General features: G+C 45.4%; 2 protein-coding genes across 3 annotated transcripts in view; one reads left to right on the forward strand and one right to left on the reverse strand.

Annotated features, from left to right (window-relative positions):
* pop1 (POP1 homolog, ribonuclease P/MRP subunit) overlaps positions 1 to 9,483 on the reverse strand; it is a 29,291-nt gene extending 19,808 nt beyond the window's left edge. Inside the window, exons 1-7 of the mRNA XM_056286252.1 lie at positions 9,332 to 9,483; positions 8,825 to 8,947; positions 7,905 to 8,080; positions 7,343 to 7,600; positions 7,053 to 7,140; positions 6,297 to 6,475; positions 26 to 300 (exon numbers count right to left, since the gene is read on the reverse strand). Of these exons, the coding sequence (XP_056142227.1) occupies positions 26 to 300; positions 6,297 to 6,475; positions 7,053 to 7,140; positions 7,343 to 7,600; positions 7,905 to 8,080; positions 8,825 to 8,947; positions 9,332 to 9,458 (1,226 nt within the window). The 5' untranslated portion in view covers positions 9,459 to 9,483. The remainder of the gene's footprint in view (positions 1 to 25; positions 301 to 6,296; positions 6,476 to 7,052; positions 7,141 to 7,342; positions 7,601 to 7,904; positions 8,081 to 8,824; positions 8,948 to 9,331) is intronic.
* A 520-nt stretch (positions 9,484 to 10,003) lies between these two features.
* On the forward strand, positions 10,004 to 21,897 carry LOC130117965 (2-iminobutanoate/2-iminopropanoate deaminase-like). Of its 2 annotated transcripts, XM_056286250.1 has the most exons (6): positions 10,004 to 10,137; positions 13,148 to 13,253; positions 13,379 to 13,433; positions 13,543 to 13,611; positions 21,478 to 21,533; positions 21,701 to 21,897. In XM_056286250.1, the coding sequence occupies exons 1-6, from the start codon at positions 10,073 to 10,075 to the stop codon at positions 21,758 to 21,760; spliced, it is 411 nt and encodes a 136-aa protein (XP_056142225.1). In that variant the 5' UTR covers positions 10,004 to 10,072; the 3' UTR covers positions 21,761 to 21,897. The 2 variants fall into 2 exon arrangements, with proteins under 2 accessions (XP_056142225.1, XP_056142226.1); XM_056286251.1 differs by lacking the exon at positions 13,379 to 13,433 and having other exon boundaries at positions 13,509 to 13,611.
* Positions 21,898 to 22,442: the final 545 nt, after the last annotated feature.

Consider the following 22,442-nt stretch of genomic DNA (forward strand, 5'->3'; position numbering starts at 1 on the left):
CCTAAAATTCATACATTTCACTTACTTTATAACAATTCCTGTTGAGCTGGACTTCCAGGTAACAGGAGTGGTGGGAGATCTGGTTCCATCACCCAGGATCTTTTTGGCCACAGGTCCATCAGCAGTCTTGGCACTAAGCTTTCTCTTTCTCCCAGGGGTCTGCTTTGTCCAGGGGATCTTTTCAGGTGTGAACTCTGGTCCTGCAACGGGGGCAAGGTCTGCAGGCATGACCACTGGAGAAACTGGTGGGAATACAGCCTCCAAACATTGGCACACACTTTGTAACTCAGGCACAAGATCCTGGAAGAAGCAAACAGTTAAGTCAGAAGCCACCTTATGAAGATGTCTGGTTTGGTTAGGGCAATCAGAGCCAGTAAAAAGAAATGTAATTTGTGTTTCTAGTATGAGTCAAAAAAGAAACTATTCAACTCTACCAACACATTGAGACTTGTGAAAATAAAGTAACTGTACAGTTAGACATAGGCCTAATTTCTCACATTTAAATAGACATTCATACTACTATCGCATTTGGCTGCTCCTGTTAAGGGTTGCCACAGCGAATCATCTGTTTCCATCATTTCCTGTCCTTTGCATCTTCCCGTCATGCCAGCCACCTGCATATCCTTCCTCACCTGATCCATAAATCATCTCTTTTGCCTTCCTCTTTTCCTCTTCCCTGACAGCTCCATATTCAGCATCCTTCTTCCAATATACCCAGCATCTCTCCTCCACACATGTCCAAGCCATCTCAATCTTGCCTCTATTGCTTTGTCTCCAAACCGTCCAACTTGAGCTGTCCCTCTAATATACTCGTTGCTAATCCTGTCCTTCTTCATCACTCCCAATGAAAATCTTAGCATCTTCAACTCTGCCACCTCCAGCTCTGCCTCCTGTCTTTTCATCAGTGCCACTGTCTCCAAACCATTTAACATAGTAGCTGGTCTCACGACCATCTTGTAAATCTTCCCTTTAACTCTTGCTGGTACCCTTCTGTCACAAATAACTCCTGACACTCTTCTCCACCCACTCCACCCTGCCTGCACTCTCTTCTTCACCTCTCTTCTGCACTCCCCGTTACTTTGGACAGTTGACCCCAAGTATTTAAACTCATACGCCTTCATCACCTCTACTCCTTGCATCCTGACCATTCCACAGTCCTCCCTCTCATTCATGCATATTCCGCCTTCCTCCTACTGACTTTCATTCATCTTCTCTCCAGTGCATAGCTCCACCTCTCCAGGCTCTCCTCGACCTGTAACCTACTCTCGCTACAGATCACAATGTCATCCGCAAACATCATCGTCCACAGAGACTCCTGCCTGAGCTTGTCTGTCAACTTGTCCATCACCATTGTGAACAAGAAAGGGCTCAGAGTCGATCCTTAATGTAATCCCACTTTCACATTGAACCCATCTGTCATTCCAACCGCACACCTCACCACTGTCACACTGCCCTCATACATATCCTGCACCACTCCTACATACTTCTCAGCAACTCCTGACTTTCTCATACAATACCACGCCTCCTCTCTCGGCACCCTGTCATGTTTTCTCCAAATCCACAAAGAAACAATGTGACTCCTCCTGACATTCTCAAAGCAAACATTGCATCTGTGGTGCTCTTTCGTGGCATGAAACCATACTGCTGCTCACTGATCGTCATCTCTCCTCTTGACCTAGCTTCCACTACTCTTTCCCATATTTTTATGCTGTGGCTGATCAACTTTATACCTCTGTAGTTGCTACAGCTCTGGATCACCCTTGTTCTTGAAAATCGGTACCAGCATGCTTCTTCTCCACTCCTCAGGCATCCTCTCACTTTCCAAGATTGTGTTAAACAATCTAGTTAAAAACTCCACTGCCATCTCTCCTAAACACCTCCATGCCTCCACAGGTATGTCATCAGGACTAACCGCCTTTCCACTCTTCATCCTCTTCATAGCTGCCCTCACTTCCTCCTTGCTAATCCACCGCACTTCCTAATTCACTATCCCCACATCATTCAACCTTCTCTCTCTCTCTCTCTCTCTCTCTCTCTCTCTCTCTCTCTCTCTCTCTCTCTCTCTCTCTCTCTCTCTCTCTCTCTCTCTCTCTCTCTCTCTCTCTCTCTCTCTCTCTCTCTCTCTCTCTCTCTCTCTCTCTCTCTCTCATTTTCTTCATTCATCAGCCCCTCAGAGTACTCCTTCCACCTTCTCAACACACTCCCCTTGCTTGTCAGCACATTTTATATTTCTATCCTTGATCGCCCTAACCTGCATCACATCCTTCCCAGCTCAGTCCCTCTGTCTAGCCAATTGGTACAAGTCCTCCTTGTGTCTAACCTCTAATACATGGATTTGTTTCATTCAGACTTGATTATTGTAATGTTCTGTTTTCAGGTCTGCCACATGCTAGTACTAAAAGTCTTCAGATGGTTCAGAAGGCTGCAGCTAGAACCGTAACTAAATCAAGGAAATTTGACCATATTACACCAATTCTTGCCTCTTTGGATTCCTATCCATTTTAAATCAGACTTCAAGGTGCTTCTGCTGACTTATAAAATCCTAAATGGGCTTGCCCCATCATACCCGTCTGATCTCCTTAAAACGTACATTCCATCTCGAGCTCTTAACTCTCAAAATACGGGGCTCCTGTGAGTACCCAAAGTTAAGAAGAAGTCAGCTGTTGGCACGGCCTTTTCCTATCAGGCCCCATTCTTGTGGAATTACCTGCCTGCTGCCGTTAGATAATCAGTCTGTTGAGTCCTTTAAATCCAAACTTAAACTAATCTTTTTGCCTTAGCCTACAATGTTGCCTTTAAGTTGAGTACTTCACAACTGTACTGCATGGTGGGTCGGTTTCTGTCTCAATAAATTTACCAAGCACCGTTCTGCCGATGAGATTATAGAGTATAGATTATTGACTACTGCAAACTGTTCTCTCCTCTCACGTCTTTTCCCTCTCTCTCTGAATGATGTCTTCTCCTTTCTCTTTTTCTGTGTATGTGAATGGTGTGGTGTGTCTCCCTTGTGTGCACGTGTAGTCTGTCCTCCTGCCAGGTCTCCAATAAACCACCTGCCAAGCCTCGCCAATTAGTTTCACATCTTCAACATGCATTGGACTGTCACCATGCTGACAATGTTAAATGATAGATTATGTTCCTTGTCTTCTTCATTGAATGCCAATGGCTGAGTAAGCCATAGAGAGGCATGGATATTGACAAAATACTGACAGATAAGTAGTATGCATGTTGCATATTGACATATGCGATCAACAGAGCTGCACTGATGCTTTTAGCATTTAGCCAGTGCTAGCCATAGATGTCGGTTTCAATCAAGTTCATTTGTGCACAAACGGTGCTGTAAGAATCTGATAAGAGCTGAAGTGGACAGCTACAAAGAATGAAACAGATATGAACAGAAAGTGGCCAATGCGCCAGGTTAGATTCTGGCTGTTAAAATCAAGGAGCCCAGAGTTAAGTCTTGCCCCACTCTTCACAAGGGAGCAAAGGTGAGAAGTGACATTGAGGGAAATGACTCACAGATGTCATGTGTATCATCTCCCTGTGTGGCATCTCCCTCATGTGTGTCATATCCCTGTGTGGCATCTCCCTCATGTGTGTCATCTGATATCATGTGTGTCATCTGATGTCCTCTCCCTGTGTGGCATCTATATGGCATCTCCCTCAACAGATGTCATGTGTGTCATCTCCCTCAATGCACATCACATGCACAATGTAATGTGCATATGAAAACCATCATTGTTTTCAGTCGTTATGCCACTGTGTTGTTTATAAGGGTGGGGACACCTGCAGTCAGAGGTCACTTGAATGAGTGATGAAACATTTCTCTCTCACTACACGTTGTGTCCAGATGAACTGATTCAACTTTCTGTGATGCAAAGGCTATGATCTTGTCTAAGACACAAGAAATTTTAACTTAAAAAAAGCCGCACGAATTGATCGCTTGAAGTCAAACTAATGGAATGCAAAAAGAATTCATGTAAAAAAAAAATTGTTTCACCAAAAGAGGGAGGAACAGGGACAATTTAGAAATGAAGTGCTCATCTGAGTCCAGAGCACAAGTTTATATGGTTGAAAAAACAACAACCAAAGACATTCAAATATGTCCTTCAGCTGTCCGTTGCCTTTTGCAGTGTTGGGGAGCCATACGTAGCATCTTAGAGCGCATCTGATCAGCAACAAAACACAAAAGGGCTTCGGCCCTCCTTTTCTTAAAGTGAAGACAGAGGACATGGACATGTCATAGTCAACACCAATGAGTCATCTGTGCACGTGTAGTCTGTCCTCCTGCCAGGTCTCCATGGTGATGGTAGTCACCACCTGGACACTGCTTGGCATCCCCCTCATCACATTTTCTTTTTATGTATCTTATAAATCCATATAATTTTGTTATCCTTTTTAAATGTTACATCCATCTCTCACTCAGATGTGTGACTAATGTGTTTTTTTTTTTTGTCTTTTTTGTCTACATGGTGATCGCGTGGCTCGGGTCCTAGGCTGTTCCAGTGGTGTCTGGACACCGCTGGGCATCCTCCTCATAACATTCTTCATATATTTTATAATTCCATAATTGCACATTGTCCGTCTTGGGAGAGATCCCTCCTCTGCTGCTCCCCCTGAGGTTTCTTCCTATTTTTTCTCTCTGTTAAAGGTTTTTTTTTTTAGGGAGTTGCTACTTATCCGATGTGAGGGTCTAAGGACAGGATGTTGTGTTGCTATAACGCCCCCTGAGGCAAATTTGTGATATTGGGTTATACAAATAAAATGGACTTGATTCATACAACTCACCATACGCCTTTTACTTTGCCTTCACCACCTGTCTCTTCGCTTTACGCCACATCTCCTTGTACTCATGTCAACTTTCTTCATCTCACTGACTATCCCACTTCTTCTTTGCCAACTTCTTCTATTTATACTTTGCTATACTTCCTCATTCCACCACCAAGTCTCCTTGTCTTCCTTCCTCTGTTCAGATGACACATCCCATACCTTCCTAGCTGTCTTCCTCACTATTTCTGCAGTGGCTGCCCAGCCATCCGGCAACTCTTCACTACCACCCAGCGCCTGTCTTAACTCCTCCCTGAATGCCACACAACAGTCTTCCTTCTTCAACTTCCACCATTTGATCCTTGGCTCTGCCTTCACTCTCTTCCTCTTCTTGGTCTCCAAAGTCATCCTACAGATCACTATCTGATGCTGCCTAGCTACGTTCTCCTCATCACCACCTTGCAGTCTCCAATCCTTTTCAGATTGCGCCTCCTACATAAGATATAGTCCACCTGTGTGCACTTTCCTCCACTCTTATACGTCACCCTGTGTTCATCCCTCTTTTTGAAATATGTATTTGCCATAGCCATTTCTATCCTTTTCACAAAATCCACCACCATCTGTCCTCCCACATTCCTCTCCTTGACACCATACCTGCCCATCACCTCCTTATCACCTCTGTTCCCTTCACCAACATGCTCATTGAAGTCTGCTCTTATCACCATTCTCTCCTCCCTGGGTACCCTCTCTACCACTTCATCCAATTCACTCCAGAATTATTCTTTCTCTTCCATCTCACACCCAACTTGCGGGGCACATGCGCTGATAACATTCACCAACACAAACGGGGGGGGGGGGTTAACAGTACATCTGTCACCATCTTACAATGCCGTGATTGCAAACATTCCCAAATCCTCCGTGAATAGTACACATGGCCATTGAAACTTTCTTTGATTTTTCTTGCCTGGACTACTGAGCATGCATAACACACCTTCAATTTCCAGCTTCATACTCATCACTCTGTCCAACTCTTCACCTCCAACATACTCTTGACATACTCTTCATTCAGAATTACCCCTACCGCATTTCTCCTGCCATTCACACCATGGTAGAGGAATTGGAACCCACCTCCGATGATCCTGGCCTTACTCCCCTTCCAGCTGGTCTCTTGCACACACAGTATATCTACCTTCCTTCTCTCCATTATATCAGCCAGCTCTCTCCCTTTGCCAGTCATAGTGCCAACATTCAAAGTTCTGACTCTCACCTCCACACTCTTACCCTTCCTCCTCTCCTGCTACCTCTGGACATGCCTTCCCCCTTTCCTTTGCCCAACAGTAGCGTAGTTTCCACCAGCACCCTGCTGGCCAACAGTACAAGCAAGTGGCAGTCGTTGGTAACCCGGGCCTTGACCGATCCGGTATGGAAATCTGATTTATAATAGCTATGAATATCTATTAAATGGAGATTCATATGACATCTGAACCATTTTCAAATTAAACAACTGAATCCATTAACATCTGCAGTACCTGTTTGATAGTGGGATGTGCCCAGATCCACAGCTGTCTGTGGGTTGAGCCTTGTGTACGGGGTCTCCAGAGGAAGGTGACTGGGCCCAGGGGCTGTGAGGGGTACCGCCCTGCTCTGTAAACCACCACACTACCCTGCCTTCGCCCTGACAGGGCTACTGGTACAGCAAATGTGGGACCTGGAAATGCACATCAATGCATTTGTGACTTTGTTAACACTATGATTACAGATTATTCTCATCAGTCAAACTACAGATAGGCTAATTTTCCTCAGTGTGAGGCGTGTTTATCATATTTCTCCTCGGAGGCTTGACTTACAAACCAGGTTTAGTGGATTAGGGAGTACAATTTGGTTTCTCCCCTGTTTTTTAGTCTCACAAGTGACTCACTTTAAAGCCGTGTACATCTCAACTGGCGACTTTTGGTGCACACCTAATCTGCTTCAGAGAATTTTATCTTCTGGGTATTTGATAAAAACACCCCTCCTTAAAAATGATATTGCCATTCTTAAACTATCTCACGTGTGTACACGCGTAAACAATGATGAATATCAGATTCAATTTTCAGTTAACATTTTGTGATTTAAAAATCTATAAAAGAACCCCCGTCCCCTCCCCAATCAGGATCACAAAAAACATTAATGTCAAAACTTCTGAGAAGGAGGCGCTGAAGAAAAATTAACATCTCTCAGGTTAGGTGATGTTCAGAAAAGTTTTACTCAGCATAGTAATAGAGAGGATGAGTGTATGTTCTCACCTGTTTCCTTGCTTGTCAGCTGTGAAAGAGAGGCTAACAGCCGGTCTTCCTCTCCCTGTAGTTCTATGCAGCAATAGTAAGAAAGGTCCTATATTTCGGAAAAGAAAAGCTTAAACTGACTTTAATCACAAATGGACTTAATTAAAACCTCACTTAAATTCATTAAGTAATTGTGACAGAACTTCCAAATTCCACCTGCCAATTTTTAAGTGTTTCCATCCCTGAATACATACGAGAACACAAACTTCATAAACTGACATGCATCCTTTCTCATTGGTTGTGTCTTATACCTGCAGCAGGCAGTGGCTGCTCATGGCTCTGTAACAGGCACGGTAGCACTTGTAGGTAGGCCTGTCCCCGAGACAGTAGCCCCATTTCTTCAGCATGTGAAAGCGCTTGGCATGCCAAATGTGAGTCTCCAGCCACACGTTCTTCCGCTGGCGCCGATTAAATTCCAACAACAGATTGCCATGCCGTCGTCGGGCCTTGCGGCTTTTGTTCTTGGCCAGCTCCTTCTTCTTTGGGCCTGCCTGAAGGCTCTTCTCTCGCTAGCAGTGCCAGAAGAGGAGTACAATAGGGGAAGAAGGTGAGCAATAGAAATCTCACAGTGGCTGTGAAAGTAGATGGTGTGGAAAGCAAAGCTGTATTTGTCTCAAGGTATAGGAGAGAATGAGTGCAACTATCTTATACAGGAGGAAAAAAATTAAAAAGGAAAAGAAGAAGATGGTGCGGGTCTGTGTGAGTACATGCATTTTGAACAGATGAGTTAGAGAAAGGGAGCAGGTATGGTCTCTGAAAGATGAGAAACCAGTATGTACATCTGTGTGTATTGATATGAATCCTATACATTACCATCCGGTTGGCCACTTCCCTTAGCCTGCAAGGAAGCCTCTTGGTGTTGTGGCTCATTGCCCTCCTCCTCATGTGTTTAGGAAGGGCTCCATATGCATGGCAGCTGCCTATGGCTGTATTGACAGCTTTCAGCATGGCACTCACCTCTGCAGCCCTAGCCTTGGTAAATGCTTTGGCTGTGTAGTAAGTATGGGAGAAGGGTTTGTTAGTCTGACCGAGTCACCATTAATTTGTCAACAACACTGCACTGGCCTTTCATAAAGAATTGAATGAGTTATCCAAAGGAGTTGAATCAAGTGCAACTGGACTTGGTATATATCTGTGAAGACGTTTTGCCTCTCATCCAAGAGGCTTCCTCAGTTCGTGCCTTTCTGACTAGACCAAGCTAGTCTGACTGGCTGGTGATGAGACTCAGAATTTATCCTCTTGGATATATACGGATATATACCAAGTCCAGTTACACTTGATTCAACTCCTTTGGATAACCATGACCTGGATGAATGAGAACATTCACAGACAATTTAATGAGCTGCTTTCAGCAAAATTACTTTTTTTGCATCCCCTGTGAAATCAATGGAATGTTGTTTAGATTAACAACATCTACTAAAACGTTACAACACAGGGAGTTTTGATGAAAAAAGAAATGAAAAAACAGCAAAGATTTTGAACATGCTGTCCATCTTTTTATGATGAGCAATCTGATAAATACTTAGTGCATGTTGTACAATTTCAGAAATATTAATCATAGGGTCACTCATCCAATCACACAGGACTTGATTTTGTTAAATAAAAAATGACTAACCAATACCATAGTGATTTTCATTTCAGTCACAAAGGGGTGCAGTGCGCTCACGTAAATGGTCAATCAATAAAACATGCAAATACAGTTGCATGTGTATCTTGTATGTTCATGCGTTTACCAGTGATGTACTTGGGCATCTCCTTTGCATAGCCCCCACCATCTCTGTGGTGTCCACGGACCCATCCATCCTTGTGGCGTGGATCCCTCTGCCTTGGTGTAGATGGATCATGACTACTGTGACCTTTCAAAGGAAAATGTCGATTTAGGTCCATCATTGACATCAACTGTAACTCACGTGTGTACCCCAATTTAGACAGAGCTAATGCGCTGAATCCACCAAACAAACACCAAAGGTATTGCGGGGGGGGGGGGGGGCAAAAGATGAGGACATCCTTGCTGCTGTGATTATGTGGATTTCTCTTATAAACCGTGGCTTGTAGGAGAATCAAAAATGAACTTTTACATTACGCTTCAGACTACTGGTTATCATCATCATCATTATTATTATTATTAATAGATCGCTGGGTAATGTTAACGTTAGCAAAAAGAAAGACAGTGAGAGGAGTGGTCCTGGAAAGGGAATCGGACAAATCAATGACCGTAAGCTAATAAAAAGAAGGAGTACCAGAGCCCCGGGTGTTTCCTCCATTCTGCGACGTGCTCAACAAATTTAGTGGCTTGGACGAATATTGCACACTAGCGGGCTGATTTCTCATCTTCTTGTCCCGCATCCGATGTTTGGCTCCAGACATTCTCGAAAGAAAATTACAACGCACTTTTAAGATTCCAGTTGTCAGGCTAGAGCAAGTGTACTGGTCCTGAGAAAAACGACCAAGGCAGCTACGATGTCATGGTCTGGGCGACTATTTTAGGGTCGCAAAACACACACAAAAAATATGCTAAAACAGAATTGCATCTGAGACTTGAACCTCAGGAGTTTAGATAGCGTGTGTGAGTCAAAAAACCTCTGTTTCGGGTTTAAGCAATCAAACATTAAACCTACATGTGACATTTCCACGTGGGTATTGACATCCTGTTCGCTTCCGCATCTATGGGCTTAACGGTATTATATGTAGCATAGGCGCAAAATTACATTCTATTGTGGCCCCCAAAAAAAAGTTTCATACAGTTTTTAATCATTATTTTTCGGTAACATCAAAATATATAGTGCTAAGATATTTGCTGATTTAGTAGTAATGCATACGCCTACGGTGAGAGAATAACGTAAAAATAAAACTTCTTCACGTTCATACAGAGAGTTACGGTAAAAGCTCTAGACGTACTTGCCCACCTGACTTCCATTAAACGTGTGTGTTGCATTTGTTTCATAAGGAATTTAGGTAATAGTAATTATAGTTTAAACATAATGGCTGCAATCGTCAGAAAGATAATCAACACGTCAAAAGCACCTGCAGCTATCGGTCCATACAGGTGAGAATTTTTATAATTCTGTCAGGTCATCAAGTGGAATTTTAAATCTTTGCTTTTATACAATCATGATACAATCCATATCCAGACAACTAACTTGGGGATTATGATAGCTGTCTGTGTAGGAGAGTGTGCTGGGAAGGTGGAAGGAGTACTTTGAGGGGCCGATGAATGAAGAAAATGAGAGCGAGAGAGAGAAGGTTGGATGATGTGGGGACAGTGAATCAGGAAGTGCAGTGGACTAGCAAGGAGGAAGTGAGGGAAGCTATGAAGAGGATGAAGAGTGGAAAGGCTGTTGGTCCTAATGACATACCTGTGGAGGCATGGAGATGTTTTGGAGAGATGGCAGTGTTTTTTTTTTAAAAAACTAGATTGTTTAACACAATCTTGGAAAGCGTGAGGATACCTGAGGAGTGGAGAAGAAGCATACTGGTACCGATTTTCAAGAACAAGGGCGATGTGCAGAACTGTAGCAACTACAGAGGTATAAAGTTGATCAGCCACAGCATGAAGAAGTTGATCAGCCACAACATGAAGAAAGAGTGATAGAAGCTATTTTAACAGGAGAGGTGACCATTAGCGAGCAGTGGTATGGTTTCATGCCACGAAAGAGCACCACAGATGTGATGTTTGCTTTGAGAATGTTGATGGAGAAGTATAGAGAAGGCCAGAAGGAGGAGGTGTGATATTTTATGAGGAAGTTGGGAGTGGCAGAGAAGTATGTAGGAGTGGTGCAGGATATGTATGATGGAAGTGTGACAATGGTGAGGTGTGCGGATGGAGTGACAGATGGGTTCAAGGTGGAGGTGGGATTACATCAAGGATTGACTCTGAGCCCTGTCTTGTTTGCAATGGTGATGGACAGGTTGACGGACGAGATCAGGCAGGAGTCTCCGTGGAAGATGACGTTTGCGGATGACATTGTGATCTGTAGCTAGAGTAGGGTGCAGGTTGAGGAGAGCCTGGAGAAGTGGAGGTATGCACTGGAGAGAAGAGGAATGAAAGTCAGTAGGAGCAAGACAGAATACCTATGCGTGAATGAGAGGGAGGACAGTGGAATGGTGAGGATGCAAGAAGTGGAGGTGACGAAGGCATATGAGTTTAAATACTTGGAGTCAACTGTCCAAAGTAACGGGGCATGCAGAAGAGAGTGCAGGCAGGGTGGAGTGGGTGGAGAAGAGTGTCAGGAGTGATTTGTGACAAAAAGGTACCGGCAGGAGTTAAAGGGAAGGATTACAAGATGGCAGTGAGACCAGCTATGTTATATGGTTTGGAGACAGTGACACTGGTGAAAAGACAGGAGGCGGAGCTGGAGGTGGCAGAGTTGAAGATGCTAAGATTTTCATTGGGAGTGACGAAGAAGGACAGGATATTAGAGGGACTGCTCAAGTTGGACGGTTTGGAAACAAAGCAAGAGAGGCAATATTGAGATGGCTTGGACATGTGTGGAGGAGAGATGTTGGGTATATTGGGAGAAGGATGCTGAATATGGAGCTGCCAGGGAAGAGGAAAAGAGGAAGGCCAAAGAGGAGGTTTATGGATATGGTCACGGAAGGAAAATGCAGAGGACAGGAAGAAATGGAAACGGATGAGCCAATGTGGCAACCTCTGACGGGACCGAAAGTAGCAGTAGTCGTAGTAGATAGCTGCCTGTGTAGAACAAATGTTCCTAAGCATAGGAACCTACTTCTTCATAACATTGGGGTGTGCACCGTTTTCTCCAATTGTGGCTAGTGAGGGAAATTTACTGTTGTCCAATTTTGAGGGACAAAGTACTGAAAAAAATTAAAATGTTGGTTTTCTCTTACTATTGACAACTCTATAGTTCCCCCATCGCCTCAGGTTAAGAGTCTGGGTGTCATCCTGGACAGCACATTATCGTTTGAAGCCCACATCAACAATGTTACTCGGTCTGCATACTTCCATGTATGCAATATTAATCGTCTTCGGTTGTCACTTACACCTAAAAGCACAGCCATACTCACTCACACCCTGGTTACATCCCGTATTGACTACTGTAATTCAATCCTCTTTGGTCTTCCCCTCAAGTGTCTTCATAAGCTTCAATTGGTCCAGAATTCAGCTGCCCGTATCAGTACCAGAACTCCTTCCATACATCATATCACTCCTGTTCTTCAGCAACTCCATAGGCTCCCTGTTAAATACCGTATTGACTTCAAGATCCTGCTCCTCACCTTTAAGGCCCTTAATAACTTAGCTCCTTCATATCTTTCTGAACTCCTTCATATCCACACGCCCTGCCGCCCTCTCAGATCCTCTTCTGCTCTCCAACTCACTACACCATCGGCCCGCTTGACTACCATGGGGTCTAGAGCCTTCAGTCGTTCTGCCCCCCGCCTATGGAACTCTCTCCCACAAGCCACTCGTTGACTCTCTTTCAACCTTCAAATCCCATCTCAAAACGTACCTTTTCAAACTGACATTCAGTCTGATCCATGCTTCATTGAGTTTTGTGCTGATGATGATTTTATACTTATCTGTTGTATTAACTTTTTATTGTCTACCCTGCTTTGTTTTTATTTTATGCTGTCTGATACAGTGCTGCCTGTTTTTTTTACTGTGTTCTGTAAGGTGTCCTTGAGTGTTCTGAAAGGCGCCCACAAATAAAATGTATTATTATTATTATTATTATTATTATCTTTGTTTAGGGATGTTTTTTTTTCCAGGACAAAATATATCCTGCAAAAGACTATGTATTCTGGCACAGTCTTGTACTTCATGACACCTAAATGGCACTTGACACTCAACTTGTATTTAGTTTATCAGCTATTTTTCCAAAGTGCTGTTGTAACTTAAACTTTGCTGAACATTGATGTTTGAAAGATTTATCAAAAAACTTTTTTTTTTCTTCTGTTGCTTCTCACTCCCCTTGCTGTGTCCTGTCTCTATACTACTGAAGAGAAAATAAAAGAAAGGGGAACAGTCCATTCCATTAAGAGGGAAGAAATCCACCGTAGCTGATTTTATTTCCTGTGTTTGTGTCTCCCTCAAGCCAAGCGGTGTTGGTAGATCGTACCATGTACATCTCAGGACAGCTGGGGATGGACCCTATCAGTGGACAGCTGGTGGAAGGAGGTGTTCAGGCGCAGACCAGACAGGTGAACACATCCATCATGCACCACCCTCAAATCAGTGCAAAGAAAAATTAATCAAAGATACACCAACACTACGTGTTACGTGTCCCTACGTGTTACTTATGAAACTCTTCCAAACTTCCAAACAGGCTCTTGTGAATATGGGTGAAATTCTCAAAGCGGCGGGGTGCACTTATGAGACTGGTGAGGAAAAAGTAATGTAGAATAATGGATTTGAAATAGTTAAATCTAATTGGGGTTTTTTATCTCTTACTGCAGAAATTAGCATGCTTTGTTTTGCTGTTTCTCCCAGTTGTCAAGACCACAGTGCTCTTGGCTGACATGAATGACTTCACCGCTGTCAATGATGTTTACAAGCAGTGTAAGTACATCAGATTTATTAATCTAGAGCTTAATAGGATTGATAATTTTTTCCTATATTAATGCTTGTCAATCAAATCATAAAGTTTTCATCATGGGTGTCAACACAATACAAAGGACATGGATTACCAAAACAGCTCTGGTTGAACGGGCCATTCAGTTCATTTTATTTCGCTTGCATACATGAAGTACATGCATGTACGTCAGAGGACTTTTACCATAACTACCTGTATGAATGTGAAGAAGAATGCTTGTCAGCTATACTCTCACCGTAGGTGTATGTATTTCAGCATCATTATTTAATTCATCTATCCATCCATTATCCAATCCGCTTATCCCAATTGGAGTCACGGGATGCTGGAGCCTATCCCAGCAGTCATTGGGGGGCAAGCGGGGAGACACCCTGTGTAATGAATGAAAGGTCACGTGTTTAACTTGACCTACTCACGGGTGTACGTGCAGTGCGGGTGACGTATACAGGAAGTGAGAAGCGCATGTTATGAAGGTTGTATGTCGGATGAACGCTAGTAAAAGCTACACAGTTAAGAACCTACGAAGTCGGCTCTTTCTTGAATTATTCTTATGTCAGTAAGACAAGGCGTCTACGGACATTACATGGTGTCAGAATAGTCTGTGTATCGGAACACGAGCGGTCATGCCGAAGTTTAATCCGCCGAGTGAATTCAAGTTTGACTGCCCCGTTGAATGGCCGGAGTGGAGACAACGGTTTTCGCGCTTCAGGCTCGCGACAAAGCTGGATAAAGACGACGGGGAGATTCAAGTGAGTTCGCTGATTTATGCAATGGGCAGCGAGGCTGAAAAGATATTCAGCTCGTTTGACTTCGCGGCGGAGGGTGATAAAGTGGACTATGATATCGTACTGAAAAAGTTCGACGGCTACTTTATTCCCCGCCGTAACATCATACATGAGAGGGCGTGCTTCTATCAACGTAGCCAGCAGCCAGGAGAGACAGCGGAGATGTACATCCGGACATTGTATGAGCTGTCTGAACACTGTGAGTTTGGGGACAAGAGGGATGAACATATCAGAGATCGTCTGGTAGTGGGCATAAAAGATAAGGTGCTCTCCCGTCAGTTCCAGCTCACAGCGGACCTTACTCTGGTGAAAGTCATTGAACAAGTGCGCCAGGCGGAGGCAATAACAAAGCAGCTCAGCCTCCAAGCTAACCAACCAGAGGCCCTGCTGGCTAACGTCAATGTTGTCCGATGGCGGGACGAACGCCAAAACAAAAAGGGCGGACAGCGTCATGGTGGCGGCAGTCCGGCAACCAACAAAGTAGATGAATGCGGGAGGTGCGGCAAGACGCAGCACACCGATGAGCGGAAGTGTCCTGCAACGAACAGTAAGTGCAACAAGTGTCATAAAAAGGGACATTGGGAGCGTGTATGTCACTCTAAAGCGGTGAGAGAAGTCACTGAAGAGGTTAAACAGCTGTACTTTCTGGGAGAAGTTGGAAAAGAGAGCAGTCAGGAAGATTGGACTGTTAGTTTAACAATAAGTGATGTACCAATAACCTTTAAAATTGACACGGGGGCTGACGCTACTGTTATCAACCAAGGGACATTTAAAAAGCTGAAGCCAAACATAAAACTGGGACCTCCTGACACATGCTTCATAAGCCCAGGTGGAAACATCAGCTGCATAGGACAGTTTCAAGCCACAACCAACTACAAGGAGAAACAATACTCCTTTCCAGTGTATGTGATCAAGGGGAGAGGCAGCTGTCTGCTGAGCCGTCTAGAGGCAGTGGAGATGGGTCTAGTGAAGCGGATGAATGAGGTCAGTGGAGTTTTCGGTTCAAGTGGACTGCTGAAAACAGACCCAGTGAAGATAGCTCTGGTGGAGGGTGCCCAGCCATACGCGGTGCATACAGCCAGACGGATACCGCTGCCACTTGTACCACTGGTTAAGAAAGAACTGCAGCGCATGGAAAATGAGGGCATTATTGAAAAAGTGACTCAGCCCACAGAATGGTGCGCCGCTATGGTGCCGGTGCTGAAACCGAACAAGAAAGAGGTTCGCTGCTGCGCTGACCTCAGGAGGCTGAATCGAGCGGTGAAACGTGAGAAATACGTGCTGCCCACTATGGAGGAAATAATGCCAAGGCTCGCAGGGTCAAAGTTCTTCACAACGTTGGATGCAGCAAGTGGGTTTTACCAGATCCCCTTGCATGAAGACAGCAGGGGGCTCACCACTTTCATCACCCCATTTGGGAGGTATGCTTTCTGCCGCCTTCCATTTGGTATAACGAGTGCTCCAGAGATTTTCCAGAGAAAGATGGCGGAAACTCTGACCGGGCTAGAGGGCACAGAGGTGTACATGGATGACATCCTTATACATGGAGAGACTGAGGAAATCCATGACCGGCGCCTAGCAGAGGCGCTGGGGGTCATTGAAACAGCAGGTCTCAAACTGAACCAAGCGAAATGCAAGTTCAAACAGAAACAAGTCCGCTTCCTTGGTCATATCATCAACGAGGCAGGCATCAGACCTGACCCGGACAAAGTGGCCGGAATAGAGAACTTTCCTCAGCCCCAGAACGTGACGGAACTCAAGAGGTTCCTCGGGATGGTGAACTATTTGGCAAAATACGTCCCAGAGCTGTCCACTGTAGGTCAGCCGCTTTAAGGACTGCTTAAAGCAACGACAGAGTGGCTGTGGGGACCTGCACAGAACACAGCATTCCAAGACCTTAAAGCAGCACTCGCCACCGCCCCGGTACTCACCTTTTATGACGTCACTAAGGCTACGGTGGTGTCAGCAGATGCCAGCAGCTACGGGCTGGGAGGCGTTCTGCTCCAGCAGCACGGGGAACACTGGAAGCCCGTGGCCTACTGCTCCCGACGGCTGAGTGACGCAGAGACAAGGTACGCACAGATCGAGAAAGAGTGCTTAGCCAGCGTCTGGGCATGTGAAAGGTTCGAGAAGTACCTGTTTGGGCTTGACAATTTCAGACTTGTCACCGATCATAAACCACTAGTGCCTCTCATGAACAGCAAAGACTTGGATAATGTGCCCATTAGGTGCCAGAGACTGTTAATGAGGCTGATGCGTTTCAATGCAGTGGCTGAATACGCACCAGGCAAAACTTTAGCTGTGGCTGATGCACTCTCCAGAGGCCCAGAGCAGTGCTACGGAGATGGTGCTTCTCATGATGATGTTGCAGCGCACATTGATGCCATCGTGTGCCAGGTACCTGCCACACCTCAAAGGATGCAGGAGATAAAACAGAGCACGGATGGGGATCTGCAGCTCCAGACAGTGTTGGGCTTCATCAGACACGGCTGGCCTGAGTATGTCGATAAAGTGCCGGAGACAGTCAGAGACTTTTATCAGGTGAGAGGGGAGTTATCTGCGGTAGATGGTTTAGTCATCAGAGGCAGTCGTATCGTCATTCCCACAGAGATGAGGGAGGTGATCTTAGACAGAATACACGACGGGCACCAGGGGATAGTTAAGTGCAGAGAGAGAGCTAGCCAGTCAGTGTGGTGGCCCAAAATGACAGAGCACATTACAACAAAGATACAGCAATGTCAATTCTGCAGAGAACACAAGAACACACAGAGAAAAGAGCCTTTAATGTCAAGTGAGCTCCCATCCAGACCATGGCAGAAAGTTGGCATAGACCTGTGTGAGTACAAAAAGCAAAACTACTTGATAGTGTCTGACTATTATTCCAGGTTTTTGGAGATCCTAAATCTACCAACAACTACTAGCAGTCAGGTTGTAGCTAGGCTGAAGGCTACATTTGCACGTTTTGGTATCCCTGAAATTGTAGTTAGCGATAATGGGCCACAGCTAGTTTCAGAAGAGATGAGGAGGTTCAGTGAGGATTATGATTTCATCCATGTGACTTCAAGCCCACACTACCCCCAGAGTATTGGACAGGCAGAGAGGGCTGTTCAGATAGCCAAAAGCATATTAAGGCAGGAAGACCCTCTCCTCGCCCTGTTGACATACAGAGCTACACCCTCTTCTTCCACTGGAGCCAGTCCAGCGGAATTGCTCATGGGTAGGAGACTCAGAACCACCTTACCCACATTGCAGCATAACCTGAAACCGGCCTGGCCTAAAGAGGAACTGATCAAAACCGCTGACGCCGCAGCCAAATCGAGGCAGGCTTTCTACTACAACCGCAGGAACGGCGTGCGGACACTGCGCCCACTGAACTCGGGTGACGCAGTACTCACCAAACTTGATGGACAGAAAACATGGACAATGCCAGCAGTTGTTCACAGTCAGAGCTCCACTCCCAGATCCTACATAGTGGAGACAGCTCAAGGTGAACATTACAGAAGGAACAGGCGCCACCTGTTGGCCACACCCAAAACACTCACCTTTGTCAGCAGGGATCCTGACCATGTCACTCCAGGGGAGAGTGGAAACACGGATGAGTCCCGAGCAGCAGAAATGCCAACTTCCGCACCATATGTTACTCGCTCTGGCAGGGTGAGCAAGCCAGCAATCCGGCTGGATTTGTGAGGCGTATGGACTTGTGTACTGTGGGGGATTTTTTATTTTTTTTGTGAAAAGGGGGGTGATATACAGGTTAGAAAATCATCTTAGAGGGGGAGATGTAATGAATGAAAGGTCACGTGTTTAACTTGACCTACTCACGGGTGTACGTGCAGTGCGGGTGACGTATACAGGAAGTGAGAAGCGCATGTTATGAAGGTTGTATGTCGGATGAACGCTAGTAAAAGCTACACAGTTAAGAACCTACGAAGTCGGCTCTTTCTTGAATTATTCTTATGTCAGTAAGACAAGGCGTCTACGGACATTACACCCTGGACAGGCTGCCAGTCCATCTCAGGGCCAACATATTCACACCTAGGGACAATTTACTATTGCTGATTCACCTGAACTACATGTCTTTGGTCTGTGGGAGGAAACCGAATCACCCAGAGGAAACCCACGTGGACACGGGGAGAACATGCAAACTCCTCACAGAGGATGACCTGGGATGACCCCCAAGGTTGGACAACCCGGGGGTTCAAACCCAGGACCTTCTTGCTGTGAGGCAACTGCACTAACTACTGCGCCACTGTGTGGCTTAGTTAATTCACTCATTCGTAATATATTTGACTCTAACATGATTAGATTACTATTTGTCGGCTGCTCATCTTTAGTACATAAATTAGTCTGTTGTACCTCTGCACTGTATTATTAAGATAACATCAGCCATTCAGGTAAAAAGCATATACACTTATAGTATTTACAGAGCATGCTTGATAATGCGGTAAGGATTTCATGTCAAGCACTTCAGATTTTGTCCATTGGATGTCAGTACAATCCAAAGGATGTGGAGCAAAATGGCTCTGGCTCAGGGATGAGCAACATGATCCAGAAAGGGCCGGTGTGGGTGCAGGTCTTTGTTCCAATCAAGCAGTTACACATCTGAGTCTACAAATCAAGGTCCTTAGCAAAGACTATTGGTTGACTAATAGAATCAGATGTGTAACTGCTTGGCTGGAACAAAGCCCTGCACCCACACCAGCCCTTTCTGGGTCATGTTGCCCATCCCTGCATGGTCGAACAGGCCATTCAGTTATTTATTTTTTCACGTACACGTACTTAAATAAATTCTGATCATTGCTTAATTCACTCCCTCTAAATTACATTTTGCCTGTACCACAGTCAGATTACCTTTGTTGGCTACTCATCTTTGGTACTTACTTTAGTCAGCTGTACCTCTGCACTGTGGATATTCAGCCGAAAGCCACCATTCGGATAAAAAGCACACACTTTTTTACAGAGCATGCTTACCATACTGTAGGCTGTCATGTCAAGCACAGAGCTGACAAGCCTGAAAGTGTGGAAGTATTCACGAAGAAAGTGCGTCGTCAAAGTCATATTAACGGAGTACTTGCAGGATGTGATGCTGGCTTGTGCAGTGTATTGTGCCCTGTTTGGTTATGGGAGGGAGACGATCCAGTGTCTCTTACTACAGAATTGTTCCTCTGCATGGCTGTTTTGCTAAGCAGATAAATCTATTGGCACTCACCCTTCAGTAAATGTAGGTTTTCTACCTGGCTTCACGAGGATGTAGTTTGTGTTGTTAGCTGGGCATTGAGGTCTCTGTCCTCACAGAATGAAACAAGATGACAGTCAACATTGCCCCCCCCCCACCCACACACACATAATGCAGTGTCCTGCTGGGCCAATTTGATTTAGTCTTTCTTTCTTTTCTTTTTTTTCTCCCTTTTTCCTCCCAAATCGTATCTGGCCAATTACCTCAGTCTCCCAAGCCATCCCGGTCGCTGCGCCGCCCCCTCTGCCAATCCAGGGAGGGCTGTAGACTACATTACATTACATTACAGTCATTTAGCCAACGCTTTTATCCAAAGTGACTTACAATAAGTGCATTTAACATAGGAAATCAGGAGAACTACTAGTCATCAGAGGTCATAAGTGCATCCTCTCTCTAAACAAGCATCTAAGAGCAAAACCAGTGTTAAAGTAAAAGCGCAAGAAAGAGATTTTTTTTTTAATGAGTGAATGCAATAAGTGCTACGAGCAAGTAACAGGGTAGTAGTTCTTAAAGAGGTGAGTTTTCAACCTGCGCTGAAAGATGTGCAGCGACTCCGCTGTCCTGACATCAGAGGGGAGTTCATTCCACCACTGTGGGGCCAGGACAGAAAAGAGCCGTGACCGGGTCAATCGGCAGCAAGGGCCTCTGAGTGACGGGGCAACCAGGCATCCCGAGGCAGCAGAGCGAAGTGGTCGGGCAGGGGTGTAGGGCTTGACCATGGCCTGGAGATAGGAAGGAGCTGTTCCTCTCACTACCCTGTAGGCTAGCACCAGAGTCTTAAACTGGATGTGAGCAGCTACTGGGAGCCAGTGTAGGGACATGAGAAGGGGAGTTGTGTGGGCAAACTTGGGACGGTTGAACACCAGACGAGCTGCAGCTTTCTGAACAAGCTCCAGAGGTCTGATGGCTGACGCCGGGGCGCCAGCAAGGAGGGAGTTGCCATAGTCCAGCCGGGTGATGACCAGAGCCTGGATGAGCACTTGTGCCATCTCATTGGTGAGGAATGGGCGAATCCTCCTGATGTTATATAGAGGAGAAATCTTCAGGAGTGAGCAACTGATGCAATGTTTGCAGCAAACGACAGTTGGTCATCCAGAATCACACCCAGATTCCTTGCAGTCTGAGTTGGCGTCACCACGGTGTTGTCAATGGTGATGGCCAGGTCTTGGTGAGGGCAACCTTTCCCCAGGAGGAACATCAGCTCTGTCTTGTCCAGATTGAGCTTCAGGTGATGTGTCGCCATCCACTCCGAGATGCCAGTCAAGCACGCAGCAATGCGTGTATCTACTTGTGTGTCAGAGGGAGGGAAGGACGAGATCAGCTGGGTGTCATAGGCATAACAATGGTAAGAGAAGTCATGAGAGCTACCACATGCAACTACCACATGAGAAGTCATGCGACTCCACATGCCTCCTCCGATACATGTGGAGTCGCCAGCCGCTTCTTTTCACCTGGCAGTGAGGAGTTTTACCAGGGGGACGTAGCGCGTGGGAGGATCACGCTATTCCTCCCAGTTCCCCCTCCCCCCCTGAACAGGTGCTCTGACCGAGCATATGAGGCACTAGTGCAGCAACCAGGACTCATACCCACCAAGCCGGAGGTAACATGGGGATTCGAACTGGGGATCCCTATGTTGGTAGGCAACAGAATAGACTGCTACACTACCTGGACACCCTCTTTTTTTCCTTCTGAAATGGTAGCACACGATGGTGGAATGCATCAGGTGGAGGCCAGGGGGTTACTGGTGTGTATCTTCATGTCAACATTTATTAGCGTGTTGTTCACTAGATATTTTTTTCTGCTTTTCTGTCTAGTCTTCGGCACCAACTTTCCAGCCAGAGCGGCTTACCAGGTTGCTGCTTTACCCAGAGTGAGTGCCTGGAGATGACTTTTATGACTGTTTCTAATTGATATGATTGTGACTTGGAAAATGTGGATTAACGAGTTTGTGCGATCCAGTGCATTCCAATCCCAGCGGCTGTAAACCTCAACCTCCTCCCCCTCTCTCCTTCTGTTTTTCCCTGTTTATTTATCCAGGGTGGACTTGTAGAGATTGAAGCTGTCGCTGTGCTGAGCGCTTTGAATGACAGCTCTTGATGCTGTGCAACAAAGGCTCGAAGACAGCACATGACCGTTGAAAAAATATCTGCCCATACGTCATCAAATAATTTGCTAAATTGTTTCATCTTGTTAATCAGTGGAAATTTAATAAACAAATTTCCTGCTTTAGAATACTTTGTTTTTGGTTATGCATCATTTATGTTTGTGGCAAAAAGTGGTTTAATGTTAAAGGATCAACAATTTCATCAGGGTCACGTTACAGTAGGTAGTCTTATCACTCTTTTTATTCATTTTATCGGGTTTGAAGACAGAAGGTGTGCATGAAGCCAGATGGTCTTGTGAAATTTTCAAAAAAATTTTTTTAATTTTGATATACTTTACTAATCCCCATGGGGAAATTATTCTCTGCATTTAACCCATCCTAGTTGTGCAGCTAGGAGCAGTGATCAGCTGCAGCCATCAGGGACTAACTCCAGTTCATCTTGTCATGCCTCAGTCAGGGACACAGACAGGAGTATTAACCCTAACATGCATGTCTTTTTGATGGTGGGGGAAACCGGAGCATCCGGAGAAAACCACCGCAGACACAGGAAGAACATGCAAACTCCACACAGAGGACAACCTGGGATGACCCCCAAGGTTGGACGACCCCGCGGTTCGAACCCAGGACCTTCTTGCTATGAGGCAACCGTGCTAACCATTGCGCCACCGTGGCACC

The sequence above is a fragment of the Lampris incognitus genome, chromosome 9 (assembly GCF_029633865.1).
Source record: "Lampris incognitus isolate fLamInc1 chromosome 9, fLamInc1.hap2, whole genome shotgun sequence".
Taxonomy (NCBI): Eukaryota; Metazoa; Chordata; class Actinopteri; order Lampriformes; family Lampridae; genus Lampris; species Lampris incognitus.